The sequence below is a fragment of the Epinephelus moara genome, chromosome 21 (genome assembly GCF_006386435.1).
Source record: "Epinephelus moara isolate mb chromosome 21, YSFRI_EMoa_1.0, whole genome shotgun sequence".
In the NCBI taxonomy this organism is placed as follows: Eukaryota; Metazoa; Chordata; class Actinopteri; order Perciformes; family Serranidae; genus Epinephelus; species Epinephelus moara.
This window is the reverse complement of record NC_065526.1, coordinates 33,340,401-33,367,178: the sequence shown is the minus strand read 5'-3', so window position 1 is coordinate 33,367,178 and position 26,778 is coordinate 33,340,401. Positions and strand designations below refer to the sequence as shown.

General features: G+C 41.1%; 1 protein-coding gene across 4 annotated transcripts in view; it reads right to left on the bottom strand.

Annotated features, from left to right (window-relative positions):
• The window catches only part of col15a1b (collagen, type XV, alpha 1b), a 69,457-nt gene that overhangs the window by 23,988 nt on the left and 18,691 nt on the right, over positions 1 to 26,778 (bottom strand). For 2 of the 4 annotated variants that reach the window (XM_050074522.1, XM_050074524.1), the window contains exons 1-14: positions 18,598 to 19,302; positions 12,785 to 12,972; positions 11,918 to 12,127; positions 11,352 to 11,504; positions 7,542 to 7,616; positions 6,882 to 6,980; positions 6,055 to 6,178; positions 4,085 to 4,119; positions 3,744 to 3,926; positions 3,606 to 3,632; positions 3,450 to 3,512; positions 2,854 to 2,931; positions 1,063 to 1,125; positions 828 to 977 (exon numbers count right to left, since the gene is read on the bottom strand). In XM_050074522.1, the coding sequence (XP_049930479.1) occupies positions 828 to 977; positions 1,063 to 1,125; positions 2,854 to 2,931; positions 3,450 to 3,512; positions 3,606 to 3,632; positions 3,744 to 3,926; positions 4,085 to 4,119; positions 6,055 to 6,178; positions 6,882 to 6,980; positions 7,542 to 7,616; positions 11,352 to 11,504; positions 11,918 to 12,127; positions 12,785 to 12,972; positions 18,598 to 18,976 (1,827 nt within the window). In that variant the 5' untranslated portion in view covers positions 18,977 to 19,302. Of the gene's footprint in view, positions 1 to 827; positions 978 to 1,062; positions 1,126 to 2,853; positions 2,932 to 3,449; positions 3,513 to 3,605; positions 3,633 to 3,743; positions 3,927 to 4,084; positions 4,120 to 6,054; positions 6,179 to 6,881; positions 6,981 to 7,541; positions 7,617 to 11,351; positions 11,505 to 11,917; positions 12,128 to 12,784; positions 12,973 to 18,597; positions 19,303 to 26,778 lie in introns of those variants that run through there. The other 2 variants (XM_050074523.1, XM_050074525.1) reach the window with 2 other exon arrangements.

Genomic DNA, 26,778 nt, shown 5'->3' with positions numbered 1-26,778 from the left:
ATACAGGAGAATTTACTGAGTAATTTTGCTGTTTCCACTAATTACTTGGACTGACCTGACGTTAGTTAATCCTCTCGCTCTCCAAAACAAATGCATGCGGTAATTGCCGGCTGCAGTCGGAATTTTACGACACCAGGCTGTGGGTGTCATACTGCTTCGACCAAAGGGACGCTATAATCAATGAAAACGAAAAGTTCCGCACAGCTGCTTTAAGTATTTAGTGTTTAATTAGAGTTGGGGTCATTAGGTTTTAAAACTGTTTACTTAAAGGTCCAGTGTGTGGGATTTAGTGGCATCTAGTGGTAAGGTTTCAGATTGCAACCAACTGAAACAACTCCTGTGTGCCAATCATGTAGGAGAACTACGGTGGCTGATGCAAAAACACGAATGGCCCTATCTAGAGCCAGTGTCTGGTTTTTCCTGTCTAACTCTACTGTAGAAGCAACATGGCAGACTCTGTGGAAAAGGACCCGCTGCATATGTAAATATAAACAGCCGAATCTAAGGTAATGAAAACATAGACATTCTTATTTTCACATAATTATAAACCAATGAAAAGGTAGTTACAAATACTGTATTTAATTTCTGCCAATATATCCCCCTAACTCCTACACACTTGACCTTTAAATTGTGACTAATGCAATGTGTTTCTGTAGGTCCTATAGGTCCTCTGCATGCCTGTATGAATAACTGATTCATAAAACAAGACTTCAGGACAGTTAGATGGCTATTCATTTGTAATTAAAATAAACCCATAAGTATGTAGGTCTTATAAACGTAACAGAATTTAACAGTTGAACTGTATGTCTTTCATCCGCGTAACTTACTGGTACTCCAGGTTGGCCTGGGATCCCGTCTCTGCCAGAGGCACCAGGTGGTCCAGCATGGCCTGAAGAGGGGCCTTCAGCAGTGTCAGATGATGAAATGGGTCCAGGGGGACCAGGAGGTCCTGGAGGCCCTGGTGGACCAGGATGACCCTGGTGGAAAGAGAATGTGTATTATTTCTACTGTGTAAATTAAACCATCAGACTGTTCCATCTATCTCTGTGGACTTTGTCTTACCCTGATAAGTTCAGTGTCACTGTCCAGGTCCTCAAACCCAGAACCAAGAGCATCTGCTCCATACTGTAACACATATAAACACAGAGTCTTACACATACACTGAGATGTTTGTGATGCTTTAACCATCATGTCCTACATTTAATTCGCAAACTAGGGTTGATCCTCATCTGCATTTGCTACAATATAAAGCCTGGATATATCAGCATGGTATCCTACCAATGGTATTGTGGCCTTTGCTGATGTATGACTTTCTATTGTCCACTGTGCAGGGGTTTGAGAGAAGAATCAGCTGTCACCTTCAAAGGTAGTTGGGGTTACCAAGGAGCTTGAGCAGCACCACTCTACATGTTAACAGGAACAAGCTAAGACTTCTCATCAACAGCCTTAGTGTGGAGTTCATGGTAACACGTGTGAGGGAGGTTCTTCAACACAGGGAATCCAGTGACCCGAAAGTCTCCCAGGCTGGAATTGAGGTGAGAAAGTAGAGGGCCCAGGAGGCAGTGGACCAGGCAGAATAACACCTATGGCATGGAGTGCTGGAGCTGGGTTAGGCATCACTCCAGTAACTGACTACAGCAAAGCCAGGGGAAGTAGGAGCTGCAGTCCAGGAGCTGTGTGCAAGCCAGACAGTGGGGTTGCGTGGACCAGATGGAGCAAGCAATAGACAGAAAGGTCTTGTGGATCGAGCTGTGGTAGGCTGGACCCTTCCTCAACAAATACCTCATCCAGTCTGTGTACGATGTTCTGCCCAGCCCATGCATCCTCTTCTGTTGGGGAAAGGTTAAATCTGCCATTATGCCCCTTGTGCCAGGGAAGAGGAACCGTGGAACACATCCTCAGCAGCTGTCCTAAAGCACCTGCAGAGGGTCGCTATCACTGGTGACACAGTTGCTGAATCCATCTGTAGCACCATTGACCAGCTCAAATGTCTTATCTTCTCATTTGGCTTAGATTCCTGGATAACATCTCAGAGACCGCCCTCAGACCAGACATTCTGCTGATCTTTGAAACATCTCAGCAGGTAGTTTTGCTGGAGCTTACAGTGCCGTCAGAGGCATGGATGAAGGAGGCAAGTAAAAGGAATAAGGCGAAATATGCCATTCTGGTGGAAGAATGCCATAGATGGGAGTGACTTGCACAGTGCATGCCCATTGAAGTAGAAGGAAGGGAGTTTGCAGGAAAATCACTGTGGAAAGCCAACAGTCTCCTGGGCATCACTAGGGCACGTAAGAGACAAGCCATCAGCAGAGCTTCAGAGGCCGCATTAAAGGCTTCAAGATGACAGTGAAACACAAGGGACAAGTGTGGTCAAATGTTTCTTGGACAAAGGCTGGGGATTATTCACTCCTGGTCGGGTCATCTGGGTGATGGGGTCTGAAGTTGAAAGATCTAAAACCCCAAGTGACACCAGGAACTATCACTGATGATGTGTCGAAGTGCATCATATTATGTATGTTAATACCATGCTGATTTCATTACTAAAAATAACAGGATAATTCCAACAAAAAGACAATTCACACTACAAATAAGTTGATTCACAAATGGAATTTCTTTTCACTTTTAATGTAAGTAAGGTGCCAGGGTGAATAAAAAGTATCAAAATTGAGCTTGTCTATCAAAAATTGCCAGGGGAGGTTCCCCCAAAGCCCCAACAGAGGTCCGGGCTAAGCCATGAATGTCCCTAAATCCAAGACCTGCCCCTGTGAACACCTGATCTGTGTGGAGCTTTTGGTGACTGGCCCATGGCCACCTGTCAAGTTGAGTATACCTACCATAAACTGTGATACTCACCGGTACACTGCGTGATCTGGGGGGTCCAGGAGGCCCAGGAAGGCCGGGAGGGCCTGGTTGACCAACTCCTGGTTCTCCCTGTGAAGAGGCAGGGCAAGAGGAAGAGGAAAGAAGGAAAGGATCTGTCCTTAACAATTTATTTGGCGACATACAATAAAAATGATATTGAACTGAAAGGTCTAGTGTGTAGGATATAGTGGCATCTAGTGGTGAGGTTGCAGACTGCAACCAACTGAAACTTAGCCTGCGTGTCGAGCTTGAAGGAGAACTACAGTGGCTGATGCGGAAACGCAAAAATGCAAAAATGTGAATGACTCTAAGCTGAGCCAGAGAGTTTTGGTTTGTCCATTCTTGGCTACTGCAGAAACAACATGGCAGACTCCACAGGACCAAACTCTGTACGTAGAACTGCTCATTGTAAGGTAAGGAAAACAAAACAATTCTTAGTTTCAGGTGATCATAAACTGATCAAAAAAGTAGTCAAGAATATTAAATATAATTGTTGCCAATATATCCCCCTAAATCCTACACACTGGACCTTAAAGGTTACCAGTTGTGTTAAGTTAATAATTGCAACTTGTTTGTTTTAGCCTTACCTTCTCTCCTTTAATTCCAGCTTCTCCATCCAAACCTGGAAATCCCTGAGGTCCTTGTACACCCTGGACATAAAAACATAGTTGAATTTATTACATGTGATATGAAATATAACTAATATGACAGAAGAAAAGCTGCAGAGAAAATAAATAACTTACTGGATCTCCTTTCTCACCCTTGCTTCCCTGTGAAGAGAGAGGGCCTGAGGATCAGCACTAAATCTTATCAACTCAGAGGTTTAAAAAACGATGGCAACGCAAACACACACATGTTCTCTATCTAGTTGGCACACACACCTGCTGTCCATCTCTCCCTGGCAGCCCTGGGGAACCAGGGGATCCTGGTGGTCCTTTTGTCCCTCTTGGTCCAGGCTGAGCTTGCCCAGGTAGAGGGGTGGGGCCTGGGCGACCGGGTGGGCCAGGTGGCCCTCTGGGTCCAGGATCTCCACGCTCTCCTTTTAACCCAGGCCTGACCTGACCCTGGAAATTCAAATTACATATCATTTGTATGTGTAAAGAACACGGAATGTAATTAAAAATGTTGTTGTGCAGAGTATTTAAAATGTCATGTTTTTAACAACATTGACAACAAAATAAAGATGTAAAAGAGAGGTGAGAATGTCTGCGTGTGAACTTACTTCTCTCTCCCCTGGCTCCTCTGCCCTGTGTGGCTCTGTACACAGCATATGACATCATCAGCAGGTTTGACCAATGAGATTCTCATGAGGTAACACCATCAATACAGTAACTTGCCACTTGTCAAGCATCACACAGACAAATGGACTGCAAATATTTATTGCTATGAAAAGGTCAAGGCATGTTCTTATACCACAGAAATGTTTACACCTGTATTCTTATGATGATGAGCCTCATTGTCCTAAATTGAAAGCATGTGCCAGTTGATCCTAATTAGCATAGGTAAACGGCCCGCCAATCCCCATGAAAGGAGAGAATGCTGGGCGGTGTGCACACAGAAATTAAAGAAGAAGAAGAAGAAGAAGAAGAAGAAGAAGAAGAAGAAGAAGAAGAAAAGTTTAGGGAATTAAGTCAAGAATGCCCAACTGAAAACCTGTAGAGGGTGTAGCACTGGACTCCAAAGATAAAAGAATTAGAATAACTGCCTCAGTGCTGAATGCCTCTGGGAACTAGTCAAGTCGCATTTACAGTTTACATCCATGTCTGTGAAAACATGAATCCTTCACACACATCTTCCCCCAGCAGCACAGATTTATACAATTAACATCGTTTCAAAATGGGCACCCAAGATTAGTGTCACCAATTCAGCATCTGACCAAATGTCTCCCCTTCTGTTCCTGAATTATGATGAATGGCCAGAAAGGTATTTTTCTAGACCATCATGATGTCACAGTGAAACTGACCTTTGACCTTTTAGATAGTAAATGTTATTTCTTCATCATTCTATCCTATTAGACATTTGTATGAAGTTTTGTCATAATAAGCCTATGAATTCATTAATTGTGAGGTGACAGTGACCTTTGACTTTGGACTACCAAATTTTCAGTTCATGAGTCCAAGTGGATGTTTATGCCAAATTTCAGGAAATTCCCTCAAGGCTTTCTTGAGATATTGCATTCACAAGAATGAGACGGATGCAAAGTCACAGTGATTTTGACCTTTTACCATCAAAATCTAATTAGTTCATCATTGTGTCCAACTGGACATTTGTGCCAAATTTAAAGAAATGACATCAAGGTGTTCTTGAGATATTATCACATTAATGAGAATGGGATGTATGGATGTGCAGAAAACTAGAAAACATAATGCCTCCAGCCACGGCTGTTGCCAGTTCTGAAGTGGAGATGCTTCTGCAGAAAGCGAACCGCAAACAAGCTGTCATATATTCAGTAGAGTCAGGAGTAGATATAAAATAACACAAAATAAGATGCATGGCATGCTATTGCTAGTTCATTGAATGCTGTGTCTGGGGAAAGGTTCGATCTTTAATCTGAATCCAAAAAAACATAACTGCCAAACACAGACGAGACGCCTCCTCAGGGCACTATCTGCAACACCAGATACTGCAGCAGCAGTAAATTTGCCATTGTCCAGTGTCCTACTTTGAATCTATAAGCTTGACCAATCACTATTTTTTTTTTTTTTTTGGATGTCATGGTTACCATGAATATATCTGGTGGAAACTGAAGTGTAAGTGCAGCATTTATTTATTTTATTTTAAAAGACTATAATGCTTTGTAAAATAATGAAAATAATTATTGAAACATATTGTAAATAATAAAAATACTATTGTAAGTTAAATCCTGTAATATTATACGACTGTAGAATTGAAGAAAAGACACTAACTAATTATTCTGTACAAATGTTGGCACAAAATGTGTGCTTATAGATTTTGCTCTTGACTACGAACAAATCCCAAATATGAAAACACTGGTGACTGTCAGAATCTTCGTGCAAAACTGCGCAAGTCGGTTTTATGAAGAAATTCTTCCTAAGAGCAGTTGGTGAATGAGACACCATGTGTTACCTATACATTCGTCACCAGGAAGTTAAACCACAAAGTAGAAATGGTTGATGAGCTACTAAAGACAGACAGAAAAAATAAATGCTGTATACTGAGGTTTAATCTGACCTCTCATCTGTGCGTCTTCTCTGGCCTGTGTTGGGGTCAGGTGACTAGAGTACTCATCAAGCTCCACCTCGGGAGCCTCAGTGGGTGGAGCTCTGGCTGGAACACTGTCCTCCTCCTCCTCCTCCTCAGAGAAATCAAGGAGTCTTAATTAGAAATCGTTGTATCACATATTGTACAAGTAAAACTGAAAATGCTGAATCCATGGAACAGGATCTGAAAGAAGATATCAAATATAACATTCGGTGCTGCTTAAGGTCTCTGGACCAGACGAGACAGAATCAACCATGGCTTAAATATCTGCTAGCAGTTATTTAGCTGCTGAAGGACAGTTTCCTTTGAAACTTCAAAGTCAGTGTTGATTTCGGGATGTTTGGGGTCAAAGTGACTTCCTGGTTGTGGGAAAATAAAAGTTGGTAATGGAAGAGAAGAAGCACACACGTTCACACACACACGGAGGAGTGATGTTTTAGGGTCTTAATGATAAGAAGGGGAGTGTGCGCCATATACAGCAGAGGACACGAAAAGCTAACACACACATGCACACCCTAGCAGACTAAATGCAATTGACGTTACGGCATTTAGAGCCCTTGCAGCTGCCTTTTAGACCTTTGTTGCGTAGGCCCATCTGAGGGCATCTAAAGAAACCACAACTTGCAGTCGTTGTTTTTCATTCATATGGAGATCCTAAACTTTTTGAACAATATGACACTTGTGTTTCCATTTGATGTAATGACGCAGGCTGCAGCCAACCAAAACATGACACCACCCGTAAGCAATGTTTAAAAGAAGTTTTTCAGATACTTGTTCTATACACTTCATCAACCTACATATGCTGTGCCATGTTTTCTTTCATGAGTGTTCTTCATCACTTCCTCCTCTGTCTCTCTGTCATCCAGAGCATCATCTCCGCTGGTGTATCCCGAGGCCTAAAAATTGAATTATATGTTAGTTTGAGAAAACAACCTTATAGCAAAAAAATAATGTCAACCAATGATGATGCATGATCTCTCCTAAAAATCCAGTTGCTGTCTGAGGTGTTAAAGGTATACTATGCAGGATTGTCAGTTACTGTTTGTAAACACACTCGCCTGCAAAAGTTATAGTAAAAGCCAACTCCAGTGTCACTCTCGCCTGGTGTTTTGCCTCACTATATTTGCATTTTTTTGGCGCTGTGTCTCTTGGATGCCTGCTGCTTATGGTCTGGCACCTTTTATGTATAAAGCCCTGGCATCCCAAACACAGAAAATATGAAAAAAAGAAAATATCATGTAGAGAGTGGATTAATTATGTAATGAATGAAGCACTTCCTAAGTTGTCAGGTTACTGCTACAGTTTACTCATTTGACCATTCGGGTCGGTAAGAGGACTAATCCCCAGTCACTAGGTATTTTTGTGCAGTGATGTCCTCTGACCACTAGAGGGTACTGTTGATTAATATGAATGTTATTTGTACAGCTCTCTACTGTGTTTATTTATGTGTTTCTCACATAAGGATCATCATCTTCACATTGCTCCTCAGCTGCTCTCGGATCATCTTTTATCACCAGCTGTTGAATGGATCCCTGGTGAGAGAGAGGGAGACAAAGACAGCGGCAGAGTCAGAGACAGGAAATCAGGAAACACTTTAAACACACCTAAACTGGGTTATACAGGTATAAAAAGCTATATTCACAGTAAATAAATGATGTGTGCTGTAAAGACAGTGAAAGGACTGAATTTGGCTTCTCTTTCATATTACAAATAATAAAAACAAGAGCAACAATATAATTCATGATACGTGGAACTGAACCACTGTACAGTATTTAAATACACTTTTTAATTACTTGAACTTTAACGTTTTTATGTTCTGAACATTCAGGAGTTGTAAACAGACCTAAAGCCTAAAGTTGCTTGAAAATGTTAAATGTGGTGATATGAACAAATTGAAAGCGACAAGCTACACCAAAGTCAAAATTACATATTTTTCCTTGTACCTGTAGTGCTATTTATCAGTCTATATTATTATCAACCAAACTACACCCACCAACTGTATCACAGTGCAGAAGCAAGTGTGCATCTACTGCTTGCTCACCTAGCATCACTGAGCTAGCTGACATTAGCTTAGCTGAGGAGGACAGCATTGATGTTTACATCTCGTGCTGTCAGGTGAATGAGCCATGACTTAATGTGTGCTACCTTCTGCACAATGATGTGGCTGGCAGGTGTAGTTTGGTGAAAAGAAAATAGTTTCAACATGAAACTGCTCACAACAAGCTCTGTGGATTATCTTGAGTAACTGGGTCATGATTTCTGGAAAGAGACATTGCATTGTTGAGTTTTTCAAATGAGTGCCATCTTGTTCCAGTGTATTAGAGGCAAGCAGACTTCTCTATGGCCAATATCTCCAGCACTCAGCAACTCACACCCAAACAATCTAGACTGATTAATAGCACTTAAGGTAAGAGGAAAAATCTGTAATTTTTATTTGGCGGTGAACTGTTCCTTTAAATGCTCTGATGCTGGTAAGCCTATTTTGCTAACCCAAACCTTGTGTTTGTTTCAGTGAAATTCAACTTGGCTTTTTATCTCTCTCTATAAACAGAGGGGCATCACACAGACACAATGAAGTACAGTCCACTTGTTGATATCACCATAGAGACTGGATTTCCAAAGATACACACACACACACACACACTTGCACACACATGCACATAGAGACACATCCACAAAATCAGACTCACAACATGGCAGTAATAGCTCTGGGTTTATAAAGGTCTATGGGAAAATGGAGAGCGATGTCAGTTCCTTCATTTATAACACTCACACACAAACACATGCTGATTAAAAAGGGCTTCATGCCACCACTGCTCCCCTTTGAAGTCCAAGACAACAAACTAAGGACACACACACACACACACACACACACACACACAGTGTCCCAGATATTTCAGACTGGACATGGCTGCCGCTGAGCATGCACATATTCTGTCGTCATGCTTCAGATAACCCGTTCAGAAAGTCAGGCTACACTGAACAAAGCTGAATAAAGTGGCAACGGATGCGCCTCCACTTGCCATGGCAACAACAAGTGCCGAGCAGCTCGTATTTATCTTTTATGAGCGTCAGTGAGTTGAAAGTTGACTGACAGTGATTCCAGTAATAATGTCAGTGTGAAGAGAGTTGTAGTAGCTTCACTCTCTTTTGAATATACAGTATGCAGTCACTCCTGCTGACTGAGAGACTCACACATATTTCTTTTTTTCCTAACTGGAATGTTGCTTAAAGTTTAACCTCACTAAACCATCATACCTGACATGGCAGCAGACTCAAAGGCCTGAGTCAAGCCCTTGATCTGACCACAACTGAGCCTTGTTGATGTATTTGACTTCCTCATCTGCCATCGACTTACTCCCCCGTCCTCTCCTCCCATCCATATCTCACCCCTCTCCCTTCCTCCTACACCATCTCTATTTTTTCCTCCCTTCTTACTTCCTTTCTCTCTCTGATCTTTATAATTTTATCCAGTAAAATCTGTAACAGAGCCAGGACAGGAAGTACTACTAGAGGTGGTCATGACATTTTGATTCTGTTTAGACCTGGTTGTATCAGTATCTGGAGCAAGTTTTGGAAAGCCAGTCATCAAATTTCACTTGTTTAATCTGGTCTGGTAATGTTCAGTAAGCATGTGCTTGGGTTGGAAGCATCATCAGTGGTATTCATCACTTTTCAGATGATTGGCTCCTGTTCTGAAGGGTGTTCTGTCAAGGAGGCGTCCACAAAATGATGTTTCTTTGTAAATATGAGCTGAAAATTGTACATTAGTTGCAATTGTAACTAACTTTTTTTTTTTTTTTTTCATTGAAACAAATAACATAAAGGAACACACAGCACAGTACACGTATACATATCTGGGGGTCATGTAGTCATGGCTAAGCCCCCCTCTGGCCCCCTATTTAGACTTGCCATTAGCATGTTAGCTGATTCCCCCAAACAAGTACCATAACATACACATATACAATACATACACACTCCCACACACATCTACCCAAATTATGAATTAGATAAAACAGGCAAACACACACACACACACAAATATGCATTAAAGCCACAGTGTGTAGTAATTTCTCCCATCTTATGTTGAAATCATATATTGCATTCAAACGGATACAACAGTAGCCGCTGTGTACCAAAAAGCTATGATAACATTGATGAAACCGATGAAAGCATTGATGATCCGATACTTCATGGAGCATTCATTCAGGCTCCTACACAGACACACTCGACACGAGTTGACAAACCCCCTCCTCACCATGCTGGCTGTGTTTACAACGTAGGACTGTTGGGGCGGGTGTAAATCGAAACAAACCAATCAGGTCTTGTCTTTTGACAACTGACAAGTGGCTCAACCTCACACACCTCATCCCTCTCCTTGCATCACTGCGCTGCTGACAGCTATTAGCTGCTGTTAGCGGCGCCGCTACTACTCTGGCACTACTGCAGCATAACAAAGTCCCACTCTTGGAGCATAATGCAGGGTTATACATATGCAGCATCACGGGAGACAGAATCCTCGTCACCAAGAAAGCACAAAAGGGAATCAAAAAGTCAACATGACCGGCGAATTCAAAAAACGAGGGTCAACATCAGGGTAGCCTTTCCCAGGTGGAGAGAGCTGCTGAAGGAGAACGGTAATGCAATCACAGGCCTGCCCCTGTATATTTCTCCCTTAAAGTTGGGCATTTTAACATGGGGGTCTGTGGGGATTGATTCTCCCCTAGAGCCAGCCTCAAGTGGCCATTTGAGGAACTGCAGTTTTGGCATTTTTTCATTGACTTTTTCAGCCCTGGAAGATGCTGCTTGGCCTTCAACCCCATAAATTCAAAATGGGTAATGGTGAAAACTTTCACACGCAGCTGTTTTGGGTAGCTTTCATCTGTTTTTCTTTTCCTGGTTGAAAGGCTTGAATAGGAAACGGGAACCACAAGTTTTTTTTATATCCTGCCTGTTGCATTCATAAGATACTGGACAGTATTGTGTGCAAGCATTTCCTCAAAGCATAAATTGTTGGGAAGTTTCCAGAGGAGACGGACTGAGGGCAGAGAAGATTTCAGCTCTTTTACATGGTAATGAGAGGCCAGAACACACACCTCCACACACACACACACACACACACCAAGAAATGTAATCTTGAGGCCAACTGCAAAGACAAACTGCACACTGATATTGACATAGGCTCCTTCTTTTTCCCCTTTTCACAGAGAAAAAAGATGCAAAAACACCCACAGACACACCAACATGTAGACAGTTTCTTCACTTACCACAAACACGTCAAGCCCCGTGCTTCCTGCGTTAGCTACGAAAATGCCTGAATTGTGTTGGAAGGTAAGTCTTTCTGGTTTCCTATGGAAAGTAGCCCTCTCGGCGTCTCCACAGTCCATGTAGAGACGCACCTCATCATGCTCCACCACCACCTGATAGACAGATCAGATACACCCATTCAGTATAGAGTTTTGTCATGGAATTTCTCTCTGTTGTCAATAAAATGGCTTTTGCTGTTATATTTTTTGTTGTTGCAAGGATTCAATTTGATTTGATGCCTTTATTTGTGTATATTCATTCACAACAAAGGCATGTTCTTTTCCTGGAGAGATATTCCCTTTGTATGTATAATGTAATAATAAATAAATACATGCATTTATACGGCACTTTACAACAATAAAGTAACTATTAAAGGAGAGCAGCACAAAATATACATGTAAGTCAGTAAAGAAAATGTGCAAAAACAAACAATAATAAAGATATCTACTAAAATGTCTGTATCAGCTGATTATATCCCTTTGAGCCTGTACTTTATCATATAACACATGCAGTACGCAATGCTCACCGTGAATCGCGTCCACTGGTCGGTCATATCTGGGACACTGAAGGAAGCAGCTTTGTGGCTGTGGGACGCCTGCTCTTTGTCAGTGTAGTACAGTAAGATGCTCTGGAGGCCACCACGCACCGGAGTGAGAGCCAAACCCAGCTTCACCACCTTCTGAAGGGCATCTGTGATGGCGAACAGCACGCCTCCTTTCTGACTGGCTGGACGCACCTAAAGTAAATACGAGGCAGTAACATCAGAGGTCACTAAAGCTTATTGTCTTTGCATCTTTCTACCAATAATAATGACATGCATCATAAGTTAAGGAAATAAAAAACAGAGGAGGAAATTGAGGGTGGATTATCAGACAATAGGCCCCTGGGCACAGACAAGTCTCTGTGTGTCTGTTTGCAGCTGTTTTGAATCTCTTTGTTGTGTTTTTGTGTCTCTTTGTAGTTGTTTTATGTTTCTGAGAGATCATTTTGAGTTTCTTCCTTGTCAGCACTCGTGTCTTCAAGTGACATTTTAAGGATGAAGGTCAGGGGGGGCCCTAAGACTTTGGGCCCCTGGGTCTGAGCCAGTAGGCCCATTCAATGATCCATCCATGAAGAAGGTAAAAGAACAAATATCAGGGAATAGAGAAAATACAGCACCTGGACATGAAGTTGTGCATTATCATCAAAATTCCACAAGGTGGAGACATAACATGACCTCAGCTGGCCACAAAGATTGTTCTTCAGCACAGAATAAAAGCCATGCCATATGCAGTACTTTACTACTTTACTATAGTATACTTAGTTCGAATTTTCTGTTGTCTCTTGACCCTGGTGACGACTTTAAGTAACACAACAACAACAAAGGTTGAAGGGTTTAATTCTCTTGTGTTACCGTGACAATGATGGCAAAGTCCCTGTAGAATGACCCTGGCACAAAGGCCTTGGTGAGCCGTCCGATGTTGGCTTCGGGCCCGAAGTTGTAGGCTGGTAAACCCTCATAGCCAGGAGTGAATGAGACAGAGGGTGGGAGGGGAACGCCGATTAACTCCATCAGGTCCAGATGACCTCCCGAGCCTCGCTCTGACAGAGACAGAGACAATGTAAACATGTGTAAATGGAAACAAAGAAGGAGTAATGAGTGGAAACTTGTTTTTCTTGTCAGTGGGATTACTCAACAGAAAGCAAGATGCACAGAAGCTGTTCTGGCAGATTTCTGATCCGCAGTTCAAACTGGCTTTGTCTATTACCTGTGTGTTGCTGGTTCACACAACACATTAGAGTAAAAAAGGGATGTGCCAGAATCATCTTGACATGTCTTTAATTTGCCTTGATTTGATCTCTGCCCACGCCTCGCTGCTCTGCCTCACATGGACATAATCCTCCGAAAGAGAAATGCACACACAATGAAAGGCAATTAGAGTATTTAGTGTGTATGTGAAGAGATGGCTTCACATTCCCTTGATTCCCCCCACTGTGGAGTCTGTCTCCCGTGGTGACTAACTCTCACCTCAGCATTCCAGCCAGGATCACCCCTGCTACCTATATCTGTCATGCACAAACACTCACATACACTGATAGAAATGTATTTGCATATGTTGCGCACACATCAAATACAGATCTCACCCACATGAACACACACAAAGCCCAGACCAGACAACTGGGGGTCTCTAATTCATCAGCCTGACCAACTGGAAACATACCTGATTAGAGGGTTTAAAGAGTGTGTGTGTGAGGGTGTGCTTCTGTGCACCACTCACGCCACTACAAATGAAGCTCTGACCATTTAAATGTTTACTGTTGCAAACAGGTGGGCATTCAAGATGTGCAAACAAAATACACACACAAACACACCCAAGCCGTCACACCTCCAGGCCAGATGTGAAGCCCTCAGTGCCCTGTAATGACTGAAAGGAACAGACTGCTCTGAGAGAGCTCATGCTGCAAGCAGCGTGCTGTAACTTCTCATTTCTGTACTGTGAGACATACATTTGAAACTACTGGCCGACATTGCTGTTGAAATCTGGTCTGAGACTGACTTGGCAGCAGTGACCTGATGGTGAGTACCAGTCATGACTTGGACAGCAGCCATTTCAAGATACAGAAGGACCACGGGTCCAACACATCATGGGTTAGTGAGAAAGGGAAGAAGACTGGAAATCTCTTAGCAGTCTTAGGGACAATATGATATAATTTTTTTAACATCATTATCAAATTTAATGTGAAAGTTTTGTGGGGAAAAAATCTACAAAGCATTCAATAAAATGCTAACACTTTAAGCCTCTTTTAGCTCATTGTCTTGACTTTCTGGACCTTGTGGGCTCAGCTTGTCAACATTTAACAAAAAAATGCTTTTAAGTTTTTTGGCTAACTGTGTAATAGAGGGATAGCATAATATGCCTTCATTTCCTGTCCAGAACCTAATATTTAAAACAAACGACCATAAATAAAAACCATTTGATAATAATTAGCATAGAAATCAATGCGACAAACAATTTACAATTTAATACACTTAAATGTGTCATTTAAAAATGGTGAATTTTACCATGGCCAGAGCTGATGGCAGCTACAGCCTCTCTGCTAAGCTAGGCTAATGTCATTTACCTTTAGTACTAGTTTAGATAAGCGTCAGTTGTTTTTATTCTCCATGACTGGATTCAACAACTACCCATTTATATAAGAACACAAACTAAATGACCAAGGCAGTTTATCAAAATGTATTTATTTTAACTATAGGAAACAGCTAGGGGGAAAAAGCAAGTGATTTAGCTTTAGCCAACTGGCTAGCTGTAGCTATCTTCCCCAATCTCACCAGCTAGCTTAAATGCTAACTTAACTAATTAATCTATCTTTGTTTGTTCTATCTTTGTTGAGTTTTGTATTGTTAGGTTTTTAGCTGTGATTTGAAGGAAACTGCTGTTTTAACATGCTCTTTTCAGTTTTCGGTTTTTTGGCATACAAAAATCTATGTTAGAACAAATGTTAAGCAGCTGGAGGCTTTGCAAAAGCTGATGAACCAAAAGTAGCCTAAACAGCAGCACCAAACAGCAGAAAGATAACATTAACAACTGGTGAATATAAGAGATAATTTAACAGCTCAGGAGCCAAATATTTCCCTGAGGAAATGTTGGAGATCAGACCAGAGACAAAAGTCTGATAGATGTGTAAATGGGTTTGCTAGCAGACGTAACAACTTCATGAGGTGTCAATAATATGTCAATGTAGCATGTCCAGCTTGTTCCCAGAGTGGCTGAAAAATTGAGTGATGCAGTTTTATGTAAAATAATAAAAATACCAATACATGTTAAAATGCATCATTTCAAGCGAAAGTTCAAATTTTACTCTGAAGAATGAAGGTATTAAATGTAGTGTAAGTAAATGCACAAAGGTCATTTTTATTAACAAAGCATATTTTAAGATTTATGATTGAAAATGTGTGTGTAAAATATGTAAAACGTGCAGGGTTGTAGCACCAAAATCCAGGCCCTATGCATAAGCAGGGTTAGGGTCTCATTTTCTTTGTCAAGCATCTTTTTTTTTTTTTTTTTGGTTACAAATCCAGTCTGCTTTCTTTTCCTTTACTTTTCCAGTCTTCTTTTTTTGGAACCCTGATTTCCCTTTCTTAGTGAAAGACTTGACAGTGTATGTTGGTGCTCCATGCAGTTTAAGCAGTCACTTACTCAGCTCTAGCTGAGTTTAGAGACAAATCCTAGTGCAGGGACAGACTAAACCATTTTGGCCCTTTAAGGGGTGAGAAGGGCCATTTTTATACAAAGTTTAGTCTTTCTTCGGTGGTGTGGTGGTTAGCACTGTTGCCTCACAGCAAGAGGGTTCCTGGTTCGATCCCGGGTGCAGTCCCGGGTCCCAGGTGCGGGAGCCCCCCTGTGCGGAGTTTGCATGTTCTCCCAGTGTCAGCATGGGTTTTCTCCAGGTACTCCGGCTTCCTCCCACAGTCCAAAGACATGCAGGTTGACTCTACCCGAAGGTGTGAATGGTTGTCTTTCTCTATGTGTCAGCCCTGCGATGGTCTGGCGACCTGTCCAGGGTGTACCCTGCCTCTCGCCCAATGTCAGCTGGGATAGGCTCCAGCCTCCCCCCGCGACCCTCAAGAGGATAAGCGGTTAGAAAATGGATGGATGGAGAGATAATTACTTAGAAATAAAAAATTGCAAATAAAATCCAAACTTTTTATTCAAGGCTTTTCAAGGTCCCCCCTCCCATTGGGGCCCCAGGTAATCAGGTTATAACACCCCTGAAAATGTGTAAAATCTTATTTTGAAATGTAAATTGTAACTATAGTGATCAAATAGAATAAAAGTGTGGTGGAGTAACTCCTACATTTTTTCTCTGTTAACTGAGGGGGAGTAGAAGTATAGAGTTGAATATAACGAAAATATTCAAGTAAAGTGTAACGTTTCAGCTTTAGTTTGAAGATAAACACACACACACACACACACACACACACACACACACACACACACACACACACAGGCCTATACGAATGAGTAACAACACCAGGAAAGTATGTTGTCAAATCCAATCTAATGACATCATGTGTTATGGATTTCAGAGTAAAAACTTTTACGTAATTTACATTTTACACAAATGGCTTACACAAACATATCCTATTTCTGATTATATTTTTTTATGATTTATTAATTACTTTATTGATTGATTGATTAAAGACTCCTATAAACACTTGAGTAAATCTTTTAATTGTTCATTTGTTATTTAAGCAGAGTATCAATAAGAGGGTAACATGTCAGTCAGCCAATTAAATATATATATATTAGTATATCAGTCATTCAGTCATTAGTCATCGCATTAATGTCCTCAGTCACCAAATCAAAGTCTGCCAGTCATCTGATCATGTCACATTTTTCCTCTCTAACTCCCTCCTCCTGAACCTAATCCCCGTCATGTTGGCCACATGGATGCTTGATCAGCTTGCGAAGGCTTATAAAACCAATATTAACAACCCCCACATCGTTGCCACGTATAACCTTTTAAACCCACCTTGACCCCGCTGTGCCACACAAAAGCTTCCTGCTGTTTGGCCCACTCCCTCTGGATTTTTCAGACTCTAAAAGATTTAACGCAAAGCACATCAGGGTACAACTGTGTCACATACCAGCATGCTACAGAAAGAATAACAACTAGGGCTTCTGTTCTGATTTGTGAGACATACTGTAGCCAACACTGGGGTATGAAAGAACATTTAAGACATCAGATGTGATTTAACAAAAAACTGAACCACTAACCCATCAGCATTAACTACTGAACCACAGACTAACAATCTTAAGTTAGTCAATATGAAGGCTCAGTTATACTGAGAGGAAGACAGAAGAGAGTAAAAGTTCTGTCTTCTCAAACAGTTTTCCTTAAATCATGTGTTAACATGGGTGTAATCCCCACACACTCTGCACTATTTTCTTTACTGATACTCAGTGTTAACAGTTGCTCTTTGTGTTGTGGGCATTTACAGTTGAATACTTGCAGTTTGTGAGTTGACTGCATCTTGCGTAAAAGGTGCACTAATTGATATTTTCACAATAACAATAGATTAAATCACTGTACTGTATTTGAGGTTGCTTGTAGTCATAAAACCACAGAGAAATATCACCTGATTTTGCAGTTCCTCTCGGCTCTATAGAGCATTTTAGCATCTTTTAGCTCATTGTTTTGGTTTAACCACCTGCAACTTTTCTGCCTTGGTTCACAATCATCAACACTGTTCCCAGCAGCAACAGGCAGTTACACCTCTAAAACACTGGTCGGGGTTTCTATGATGCTGTTTTGTGTTTCGGTGAAATGAAGTTTGATTGATTCAACTAACACACCTAAAACATACATAAAACATGGCTTAATAGCAATTATTAAACAAAAGTATAAAAAACGGCTCCATTATAACTCACAAGGTTCACAGACAAAACAATTTTTCTTTTCCCAGACATGCATTCCCTTTATATACAGCATGCTTACATTATTAGCATAAGCATATACAGTAATATTATACACTGCAGAAATCAGCCTAGCCGCAACAGCATCAATAAAGGTAACATTACAAATCTCAGCTTAATTATAACTCACAATGTTCACAGACAAAACAACTGTCCCATAGCCTACTAAACACGATCTCCCCACATATACAACATGCTGATCACATTAGCATAAGCCTACGACATTTCCTGTGGCATTAATTTAGCCCAGTGGCTTGTGGACTTCTGAAGCCAGAATAAATCAGACACAAGCCTAAAAATACTATTCTGTGTGGGCTTTATTGTCTTCACAATTCATTGTTTCTTCTATGTGAATTAAAGTAAATACAAACTTTGTTTCCACTGAGGAAAATGGTTTTCAGTTTACAAAAATATACAGGAGATCTGTGCACGTCAGGCTACAGTGTAGGGTGTGCATCTATGCAGAGTCAATGCCACAGGTGCGGCAAAATTCAGTGCAGAAATATACATCCCGCTTCACATGAGAGATGACATGTAGACATTGCTTCTTTTTAAAGGGTTACAAGCCTACAGGTTTGAAACTACTCATTAAACCGCTGTGGGAATCTAAACTCTCTAATCTGTAATACTAAATATGAAACATTTACAACTCACTCTAGAGCTAGAATTCTGTCAATGGGAGAGTGTGGCAAAGAAAACTATTATAATTTAATTGGCCCTCCTCTTCAACATCCATATTAACACTCACCACTCTTCCAGTGTTTTAGTGGTTTGTACTGGGCCTTGGCTTTGCCATCTCCAGCTGCGTTCTCCTCTGGACGTAACGTCCCGGGTTCTGCAGTGCTGTGGCCAAAAATTGACACTCCTGGGCTGGGTGTAGGAGCCAGCACAGACCCCTCTATCTGAGTGCTACCCTCTAGAGCTTTCTCTGTCACCCACTGTGTTGTCCCTGGGGTGTCAGAAAGGCCCAAGGAGGTGATGGATGGAGCAGTGATGGAGGGAGGAATGGAGGTAGGAGGAGATCTGGTGCTGGTTTTAGGGCTCAGCCACGCGAAATGCCACCACTGGGCTTGCACAGGAGAAGAGAAGAGGAAGAAGAGAGCAAGACAGAGGCGAAGGGCTCCCATCCTCTGACTATGTCTTGCATGTATGTACAAACACGCCGATCCTATTATCTGCAGCTACCAAAAACTACACGTGCAGCAGACGTACAGACAGGGCAATGCTAAGTCTCCAGCAATGAGAGCATGCACATGCAGGGTCCTGCAGTGTGTCAGAGTAAATCTCAGTAGTCCAGGAGTTCCAGTGGTGCAAGAAATATTCAAGTAACAAACTCTCAGCTTCTTCCTGTCCTCTCTGTTCCTTCTCCTTTCTTTTCTTCTCTCTCGTCACGTCCTCCCTTTCTCCGTCCGTCTCTGTCTCTTGCTCTGTTTGTAACTCCCTGACATCTCTCTCTTTTTTCCCTCTCCTCCTCCTCCTCCCTCCCTGTGTAATTACCGACTCCCCCTCCTCTGGCACTTCACAACACTGCAGACTTGATTTTCTCTCCCTTTTTCTCTCAGACAGGCAGATTAGAGAGTTAGTTAGTTCACTACCAGCTAATACAGCAGAAATGTATAAAATGAAAGCACCTCAAGTACATTAAGTAAAGTCAAAAATAAAATGATCTACCTAGGTTCTATTTTCCCATGTTTTTCAATCTTAAGTGACTAATGGACACAACAATTTTTTAAACTAGTCCAGTATGTAGAGAGAGTGCTGCAGCCACAGCAGCAGTAAAACAGGCTGCAGTATAATCCCTATGGGCAACTGTGCACCAATAATCTATGACCACTAAAAGTGCTTGTTATTAGAAGTGTCTGACAACATTATGGAAAAGACCCTAAGGAGAAAATAAATGTTTTTCCTTACTTTTCGCTGGTCTGTTTGTTATCTTATGTAATTATGTCTTGCTCTACAACAAGTGTGATTGCTGCTGCTGCAAAAAAAAAAAAAAAAAAAGATAATTTAAAAAAAAACTGATGGAAATGTAGGAGTTGGAGAGAGAAGTGCTGGGAAAAGGTTTATTGTGTTAGAGTACAAAAAGCCCATCTTAGTTTTGTCTAAAAGATTTTCAGTGTCATGGCTGAATATTACGCTGATTTTGACAATGTAGAAAAGTCAGCGAGATTTCAGTGCGAGACTTCCTCTTGGACAAGACTTGGTTACACACATTAACAAACAGATGAAATTAGCAATGGGTAAGGAAGAATGTTTCATTTCTCTGTAAGGTATTTTCTGTACTGTTGTCAGACACTTATAATAACAATCTGAACCTGTCAGTGGCAAAGACAAGCACTTTGAATAGATGTACATTGACGGTGCGCTATTGCCTGTAAACAATTACATTGCACCCTGTTTCGCCACTGCAGCTGCCACTGTCTCGCTCAATACTGGACCAGTTTAAAAAACTGTTGTAACCAGTAGTCCCCCAGACACAAAAACATAGGAAAATAGAGTCCAGGTTAAAAAAATAAAAAAACTTTCTCACCCAAGACAAGTAACAACAGACTGTGTGATCAGTGTGATCATTGCTAAGCTGAGGTTTGATGATGTTCACCAATTATAAGGTTTAACTCTAAGAATTAGCTTAATGAAAGTCACCTGCCTAAAATTAAGATCAAAAACAAAAACTAAACACAAAAGGTTGAATGGAAGCATTTATAAAGTGTGGGCTTTCTCTCTGCTGCAGCTCACTGATCAGGCAGAGAGAGTGAGAGGCCCCATATTGGTGATGACAAAGGGATGACTGTTCTGTCATATTGTGGAGGAGGATGAAGGATGGAGTGCTGCTGAGGATAACTGGGTGGAGGTGTTTGTTCAGGCTGATGAGGGGCGTGGTCACACTAAGCACATTTTGATGTGATTCAATTATAATAATACTCCTCTTGAGGAAAACTCTGGTGGTATGATGTCTGAATAAAGAAGTCTGCTTCCTCTTCCACTTAAAGTTAAGTCTGGTTGGGGATCAAAATGCAACCTGAACCAATATAGGAAACAACATGTGGTAACTGTATACTAACTGTGTTCATTTAACTATGTTTGTTTTGATGTCTGTCTGTCCCCTAGTGACCACAACTGATCAATGCAGCTTGGTCCCTTCCTTACGTCCCACCCCCTACTTCCAACTCACCTGCTCACCACACCTATCTTTAAACTCTGACTGTCTGTGTGTCTGTGGACAGACTTTTGTCATTGCAATAACAACGCAACTGACCAAGGTGCAGTCTTGTCAATGTACTGACTAATGTGGTAATGCCCATTACAACAGGTTTCACCAGGACCACATTGTGCCATGGTGACACATACAGACTCACAAGGAAAACAATAGGCCTACCAGCCATTACGACATTGTTGCGGCTGATAATCAAAATCACTTTTAGGTGGGGAAATTGGAGCAGGTGAAGCTAAGGAGAAAAAAATGTGATGAGCCTTCTCTTGTCTTTGTATACATTCAGCAATAATCATAAAACCTAAACTCTGCTAACTGAGTAACACACTGGCACTGCAAGTATATATTCTCCTATATAATTCTGAAGAACCTGCTAGTCATTGCTAATGTCTGGACAGTTGAAGAGCTTATTACCAGTGTTTGCCTTTCCCTGATAGCATTCTCAGAACCCATTGGCTGTATTCAGGGCTCTTCCGCTCTTCTTCCGGAGGCAAGATCTCCAGGGTTTGCCTACAGACTCTACATTCACTGAATGTAGAGTCTGTATATAGAGACTACCCTGATAGCAACTGAGATGAACAAGCCCTCAGCCATTTAAAGATCGCAGCTTTATAGAAAAAGACTACACAAAATAATACATAAAATTTTTTGGGTAGATTTGTTATATCCATCACTACGTAAAATGGATAACATTTATTTCTATTTAAAACTAAAGAGTTAATGTCACTCATTAAAGTAAAAATAGTACAGCCAGTCCCACACAGCATCAAAAGTTCTTGACTTGCTTCAAATCCCTAGTAACCACCACAGAGATGCAATCAGAGCATCACATAATGCACGTATAACACGCTATTCACACAGCGATTGACTCGGTCATTGGGTTGGTATTTTCCGAGAGTGTGCAAGAGGAAATCTGATTGGCTGTTGACAGAAAAAAAGATCAGCCATGGCCCAGTTTTCTCAGCTGAAAGCTTGTTGACTGAACACACATTGTTTGTGTTTTGCTTGTGTCTAAGCTCTGTGGAAGATTATCAGGACTTGTTGATTGGATTGTTCATAATCTCAATATATGCCCATCACAAATTAAGATAAATCCAAAAACATGCATCCCATGATATCAGAGATGCTCATAACCCCTCACTCCATTGTTCTCTCCCTCACAGTAACTGCCTTACTTTGGGGGAGTTGGTTGTGGGTACTATCTGGATAAATTTGATCACTCTCTGGGAGCAATGCTGGTGAGAACACACACTAACACAGGAACAGTTGTGGGTGGAAAAGGATAGGGTGGTCTCTAATGGACCAGATGATAGGTTTAAGATTTAGAGAGAGGGTGAGGGAGGCGACCCCCTAGGGGGAGAGGCTTGATTAGTCATGGATTACCCAAGGATAAAAGGGTGATGGAGTGGGGGTGAGGATGGGTTGGAATAGTTCAGGATCAGAGATTGGGGGCAACTTTGACACCGCATCACAGTGAGACCTGGTATGTTATACCAACAGACACACACACACACACACACACACGCACAGATAGATCATAGCCCTCCAATTTCCTACCAACCACTGACCCTGCTCTTGGACCTTTTATGGATTTTGAATCTATTTTGATTTTTGATCTGAGGGGGTCTATTCTGACTATAGGCTGATATGACAAGCTTGTGAGCACACAGTGTCCAGTTAAAACATCCAGCAGACATGAGGCAATACTTGCATTCATTTTTTGTCAAGTGTTGGGCCACTTGATGATTGAAATTCCAATATTTATCCTCCTTTTATCTCTTTTTTGGTCTTCAACACCATCTAAGAAGAATATCTGACTCTTTAACAGCTCAGTGCTTAACCATGCTCACCAGCTAGTTGCTAACTTTGTCTTTCTGCTGGGTAGGTCAGGCTGTTCTCATTCACTGTTCGTACACCTACGAAAAGTAATGCACTGTATTTTCATATAGCCCGCGTGATTGTGAGCCAGGAGGCTGTGACCATGGGACCTATGCACTGTAGGATGGGCCTGGAGGTGGACTCTCAGGAGTCGGCCCACAAATGGTTTGTAATGCAATACTGGCATGGCTTGTTGACTTGACATGAAAAATACTCATAGACTGTCCTCCATGGTAGGATGGGAGCAAACGAGAAAGTCAGATCATGTAGTATAAAGAGCAACAAAGTCCACTTATGAAGGAGGTTCAGATGGTGGACAAGTCGAACTAACACAGGACTTTGACCCAGGAGCCAAGTACGCTTGTCCTGTGTGAAACCAAAAGTCAACATGAAGTTGTTTTAAGGTGTTTATGTAACGTCATGCTGTCACATTTTGTCACAATAACAAGATAAAGTAAAAGTAAATCATTGCAAAACCTTGTATTGTTTAAAAAATTGACAATTGAACAGCAGTAATTAATTCATGAGTAGTGCTTTGGATGTTAGGCTATTGTTTCTAAGCAGTGGTAGAATGTATAGAAGGTCACAAAGTCATTACCTACTAAACAAGGACCAATGGCCATGTTCAAGGGTATGAATAAAATTAAAGGATATTAGTGATCATGAACACAGCCTCTATTTGGCATTATGGTGTAAACAAATAACAAAAACAAAGTGGCCACTTTCATGTTTAAAAGCTGATGAAAAGCTGCCACATTCTATGTGTGTTTTCAGACCCTCTTTTTTCTATACATGGTGACCCCGTTTAGGGCCTCTGGATTCCAGGAAGAGTAACCCCTTCACCCTTCACCTCTCTCTCACTTCCTGCTCTACCTAGCAACCGCCCCAACAATAAAGTCTAATTGGTTTACTGTCACAGCCAATCGCACGGAGATCCCATGAATTTATTCACATAAATAACAATTTAAGTGGCTTCAGGAGACAGAGGGGAAACCACAGGATCAGCTGAAATGTGTCCATGTGACATTATGTGTCAGACTACATTATATTTTAATCAGTTGTGTTATACTTCAGTTATACTTTACATTATTATCGGGAAAAACCTCATACTGTCTGATGCAAACTCAGCACAACAGAGAAGACACAATTAGATGGACACATAAACACAGGGCAATAAAAGGAGAACCTGTACCAAAGCCTTACACTCTGGTACCACCTAGTGGTCATAAACAGTAATGCATGAAGACTTGAGTGGAGAATAGCTCAAACCAACCAGCCCATGGTTTAAACTGAGTCAGGATATGCACATCACATCACATAGTTTTTTATTCTAAACATTGATATTGAATAAAAAATTGTCTGAAATGATGCATCTGTGTCACATGGTGAAAAGGTTGTGTCACAGCTCAGCTAATTAAAAGTATAAATGGTTTGGTGTACAAACATATTTGTGTTTAAGAGGAATTAACAGGCACTGCATGTGGAATATACAACAATGTAACAATGTAACAACAATGTAATAATGAGGATGAATGTATTTGTAATGACTAAAATGCAGAAATAAATCTTTGTACTATTGTACAATTAAACTATTGTACTATTAAACTGGATTTTCAACAGTATTACTTAGTTTGTAGGCTACAGCACAACAAAGTAGGAAATAACAATAATAAACACAATTAAAAAAGATGAAAATACCTATTAATGACTAAATAATGGTTCAGGCTGAAATGTTAAGTGAAAATGACCAAATCACAACAACCATGGAGAGCTGTGCGGTGCAGTGGAATTGTCCCTCAGCGCCCCCTTTAAGTCAAGATGGAGGGAGAAGATAAAAAAAAAGGGGATTTATTCATCATGTATATTACCTAACTTTAGTGGGTCACAACATTCTGGGTATGGAGTTAATCTGCAGATGCTCCAGTTTAAAACGAGACTGAAATTTTCTATTGATGTCAGTGTTTGAGCCACAACAAAGTTCAAAATGTGTTCTGAAACCATGGATGTATAAAGAGAACTGGATACAGCTTTGAAGGTGGTTCTTGAAGCTAAAAAAAGGGCTTGATTTCCATGGTATAATTACTCAGCTCTTCTGCATCGTGGGGCCCATAGAGCAAGCACACTAGAGACTTTGCTGGCTGAGGAGCTAATCTTAGCCCTCTGCTAGCTTGCATAGGGATAAAATTACTTAGCTGTGTGGCTGTTTAAGACTTTAGAAATGTGACGAAATGAAACAGATTCTGACTGCAGGGATTTTGTCTATGGAAAAAAGTCTTAATGGGCCTAATGGCATCATGTGATGGACCACAATGTAAAACTGGCCTCAGTGTTTGGTGCTGTTCCTGGGTGCTTGCCTGCAAGAGACTAGCTATGGCTTGTTGTTTTTAGCCAAGCTAATTTCCGGAGAACTTGCTGCCCTTACTGGCAAGTTAAGAGGGGTGAGGAGTCAGCAGTTAATGATGCCAGTTTAAAACAGTTAGTAAAACAGGTTTTTCAACAATTGTATATCACTGCAAGCATGAGAAGTCCTTGAGCATACAGTCATAAATGTGCACACAAAATAGGCTGATTGGTCCAGTAGTTTGCAAGATAAGCTGCAGACAGACAGATACACACATACACATTCTTTTACGTCTATCTTTGTTAGGATCCTCTTTGACATAATACATTCCCTAGCCCCTTACGCTAACCTTAAGCATCACACAACTAAATGCTACCAACCTGACCTAAACCTAATTCTAACCTGAACCAAAAAAAACTAGTCTTAACCCTCAAACAGGCCCTTTTAAAAGTGAGGACCGGCTAAAACGTCCTCACTTTGCAAAAATGTCCTCATCTTGTTGCTACAATATGTTTTTTGGTTCTTACTGTACAGCATGTACAAATACACACACACACACACACACACGCGAACAAGGGCATGGTCCCTGGTGACAATAAACTACAGCTTCACACCACATGCTGAGACTAAGTGCGCCTGACAACAAATTTTCAAAAGAGAAGAATAGTCAAAATATACAGATTAAAGTAATGGATGGTAACAGTGGATGGATGGTGATAGCAGTATGAATGCAAATTTGACCAAACCTACCAAAAATAAGAAAAAAGAGAGCTCAAACTTAAACACACTGAAATTTCACTGCCTTGCATGAAAAAAAAATGGTTGCAACAAAATCCATGTTAAGTAATAGTATTACATAACACCCAGTTTAAATGAACACACTAAAACATGGGTAGGTACTCAAGCTCATTATAGGGCTGTGGGTATATGGCAGACAAAACGGTTGGAAATCACTGCCTGAAAATATTTCATTTGTTTAACATTGCCCTGCAGAAGTTAGTCAAAAAGTGTATCTGCACCAAATTAAAAGGCAGATCTACAAGACAAAAACAAATAAACTGTGGGGGATAAAAGAAATAATGGCTACTAGTCTCTACTACTACTACGCTACCTGCTGGTAGAATTTCTGTAACAGTCTGACTAGCTCTCCAATTCAAAGCTGTCACATAAGAGTGAACTCACTTCTGTTTTTGTGTGTTTGCAAGTCCTACGTGTGCGTTTGAGTGTACGAGTTGGTCCACTCTGCCAATTAGAGCGAAAGAGGTTTTGGCTCAGTGGCCAGTGTTTTGGTGCCAGAACAATACAAGAACTCATTTATTGGGCACTACAGATGCTAACAATGTTGTTTTAAGTTTTAGCTTTTAATGACTAATTAAGTCATTTAGCTAAATTTATGCATTTGACTACGTCTTTAGATATTTTACTGATTCTGTCAAACAAGCACGGGATCATCTGTGCCACTCAAAGGGGCTTTTGTGTTGTTTTTCTTCTGTGTATGT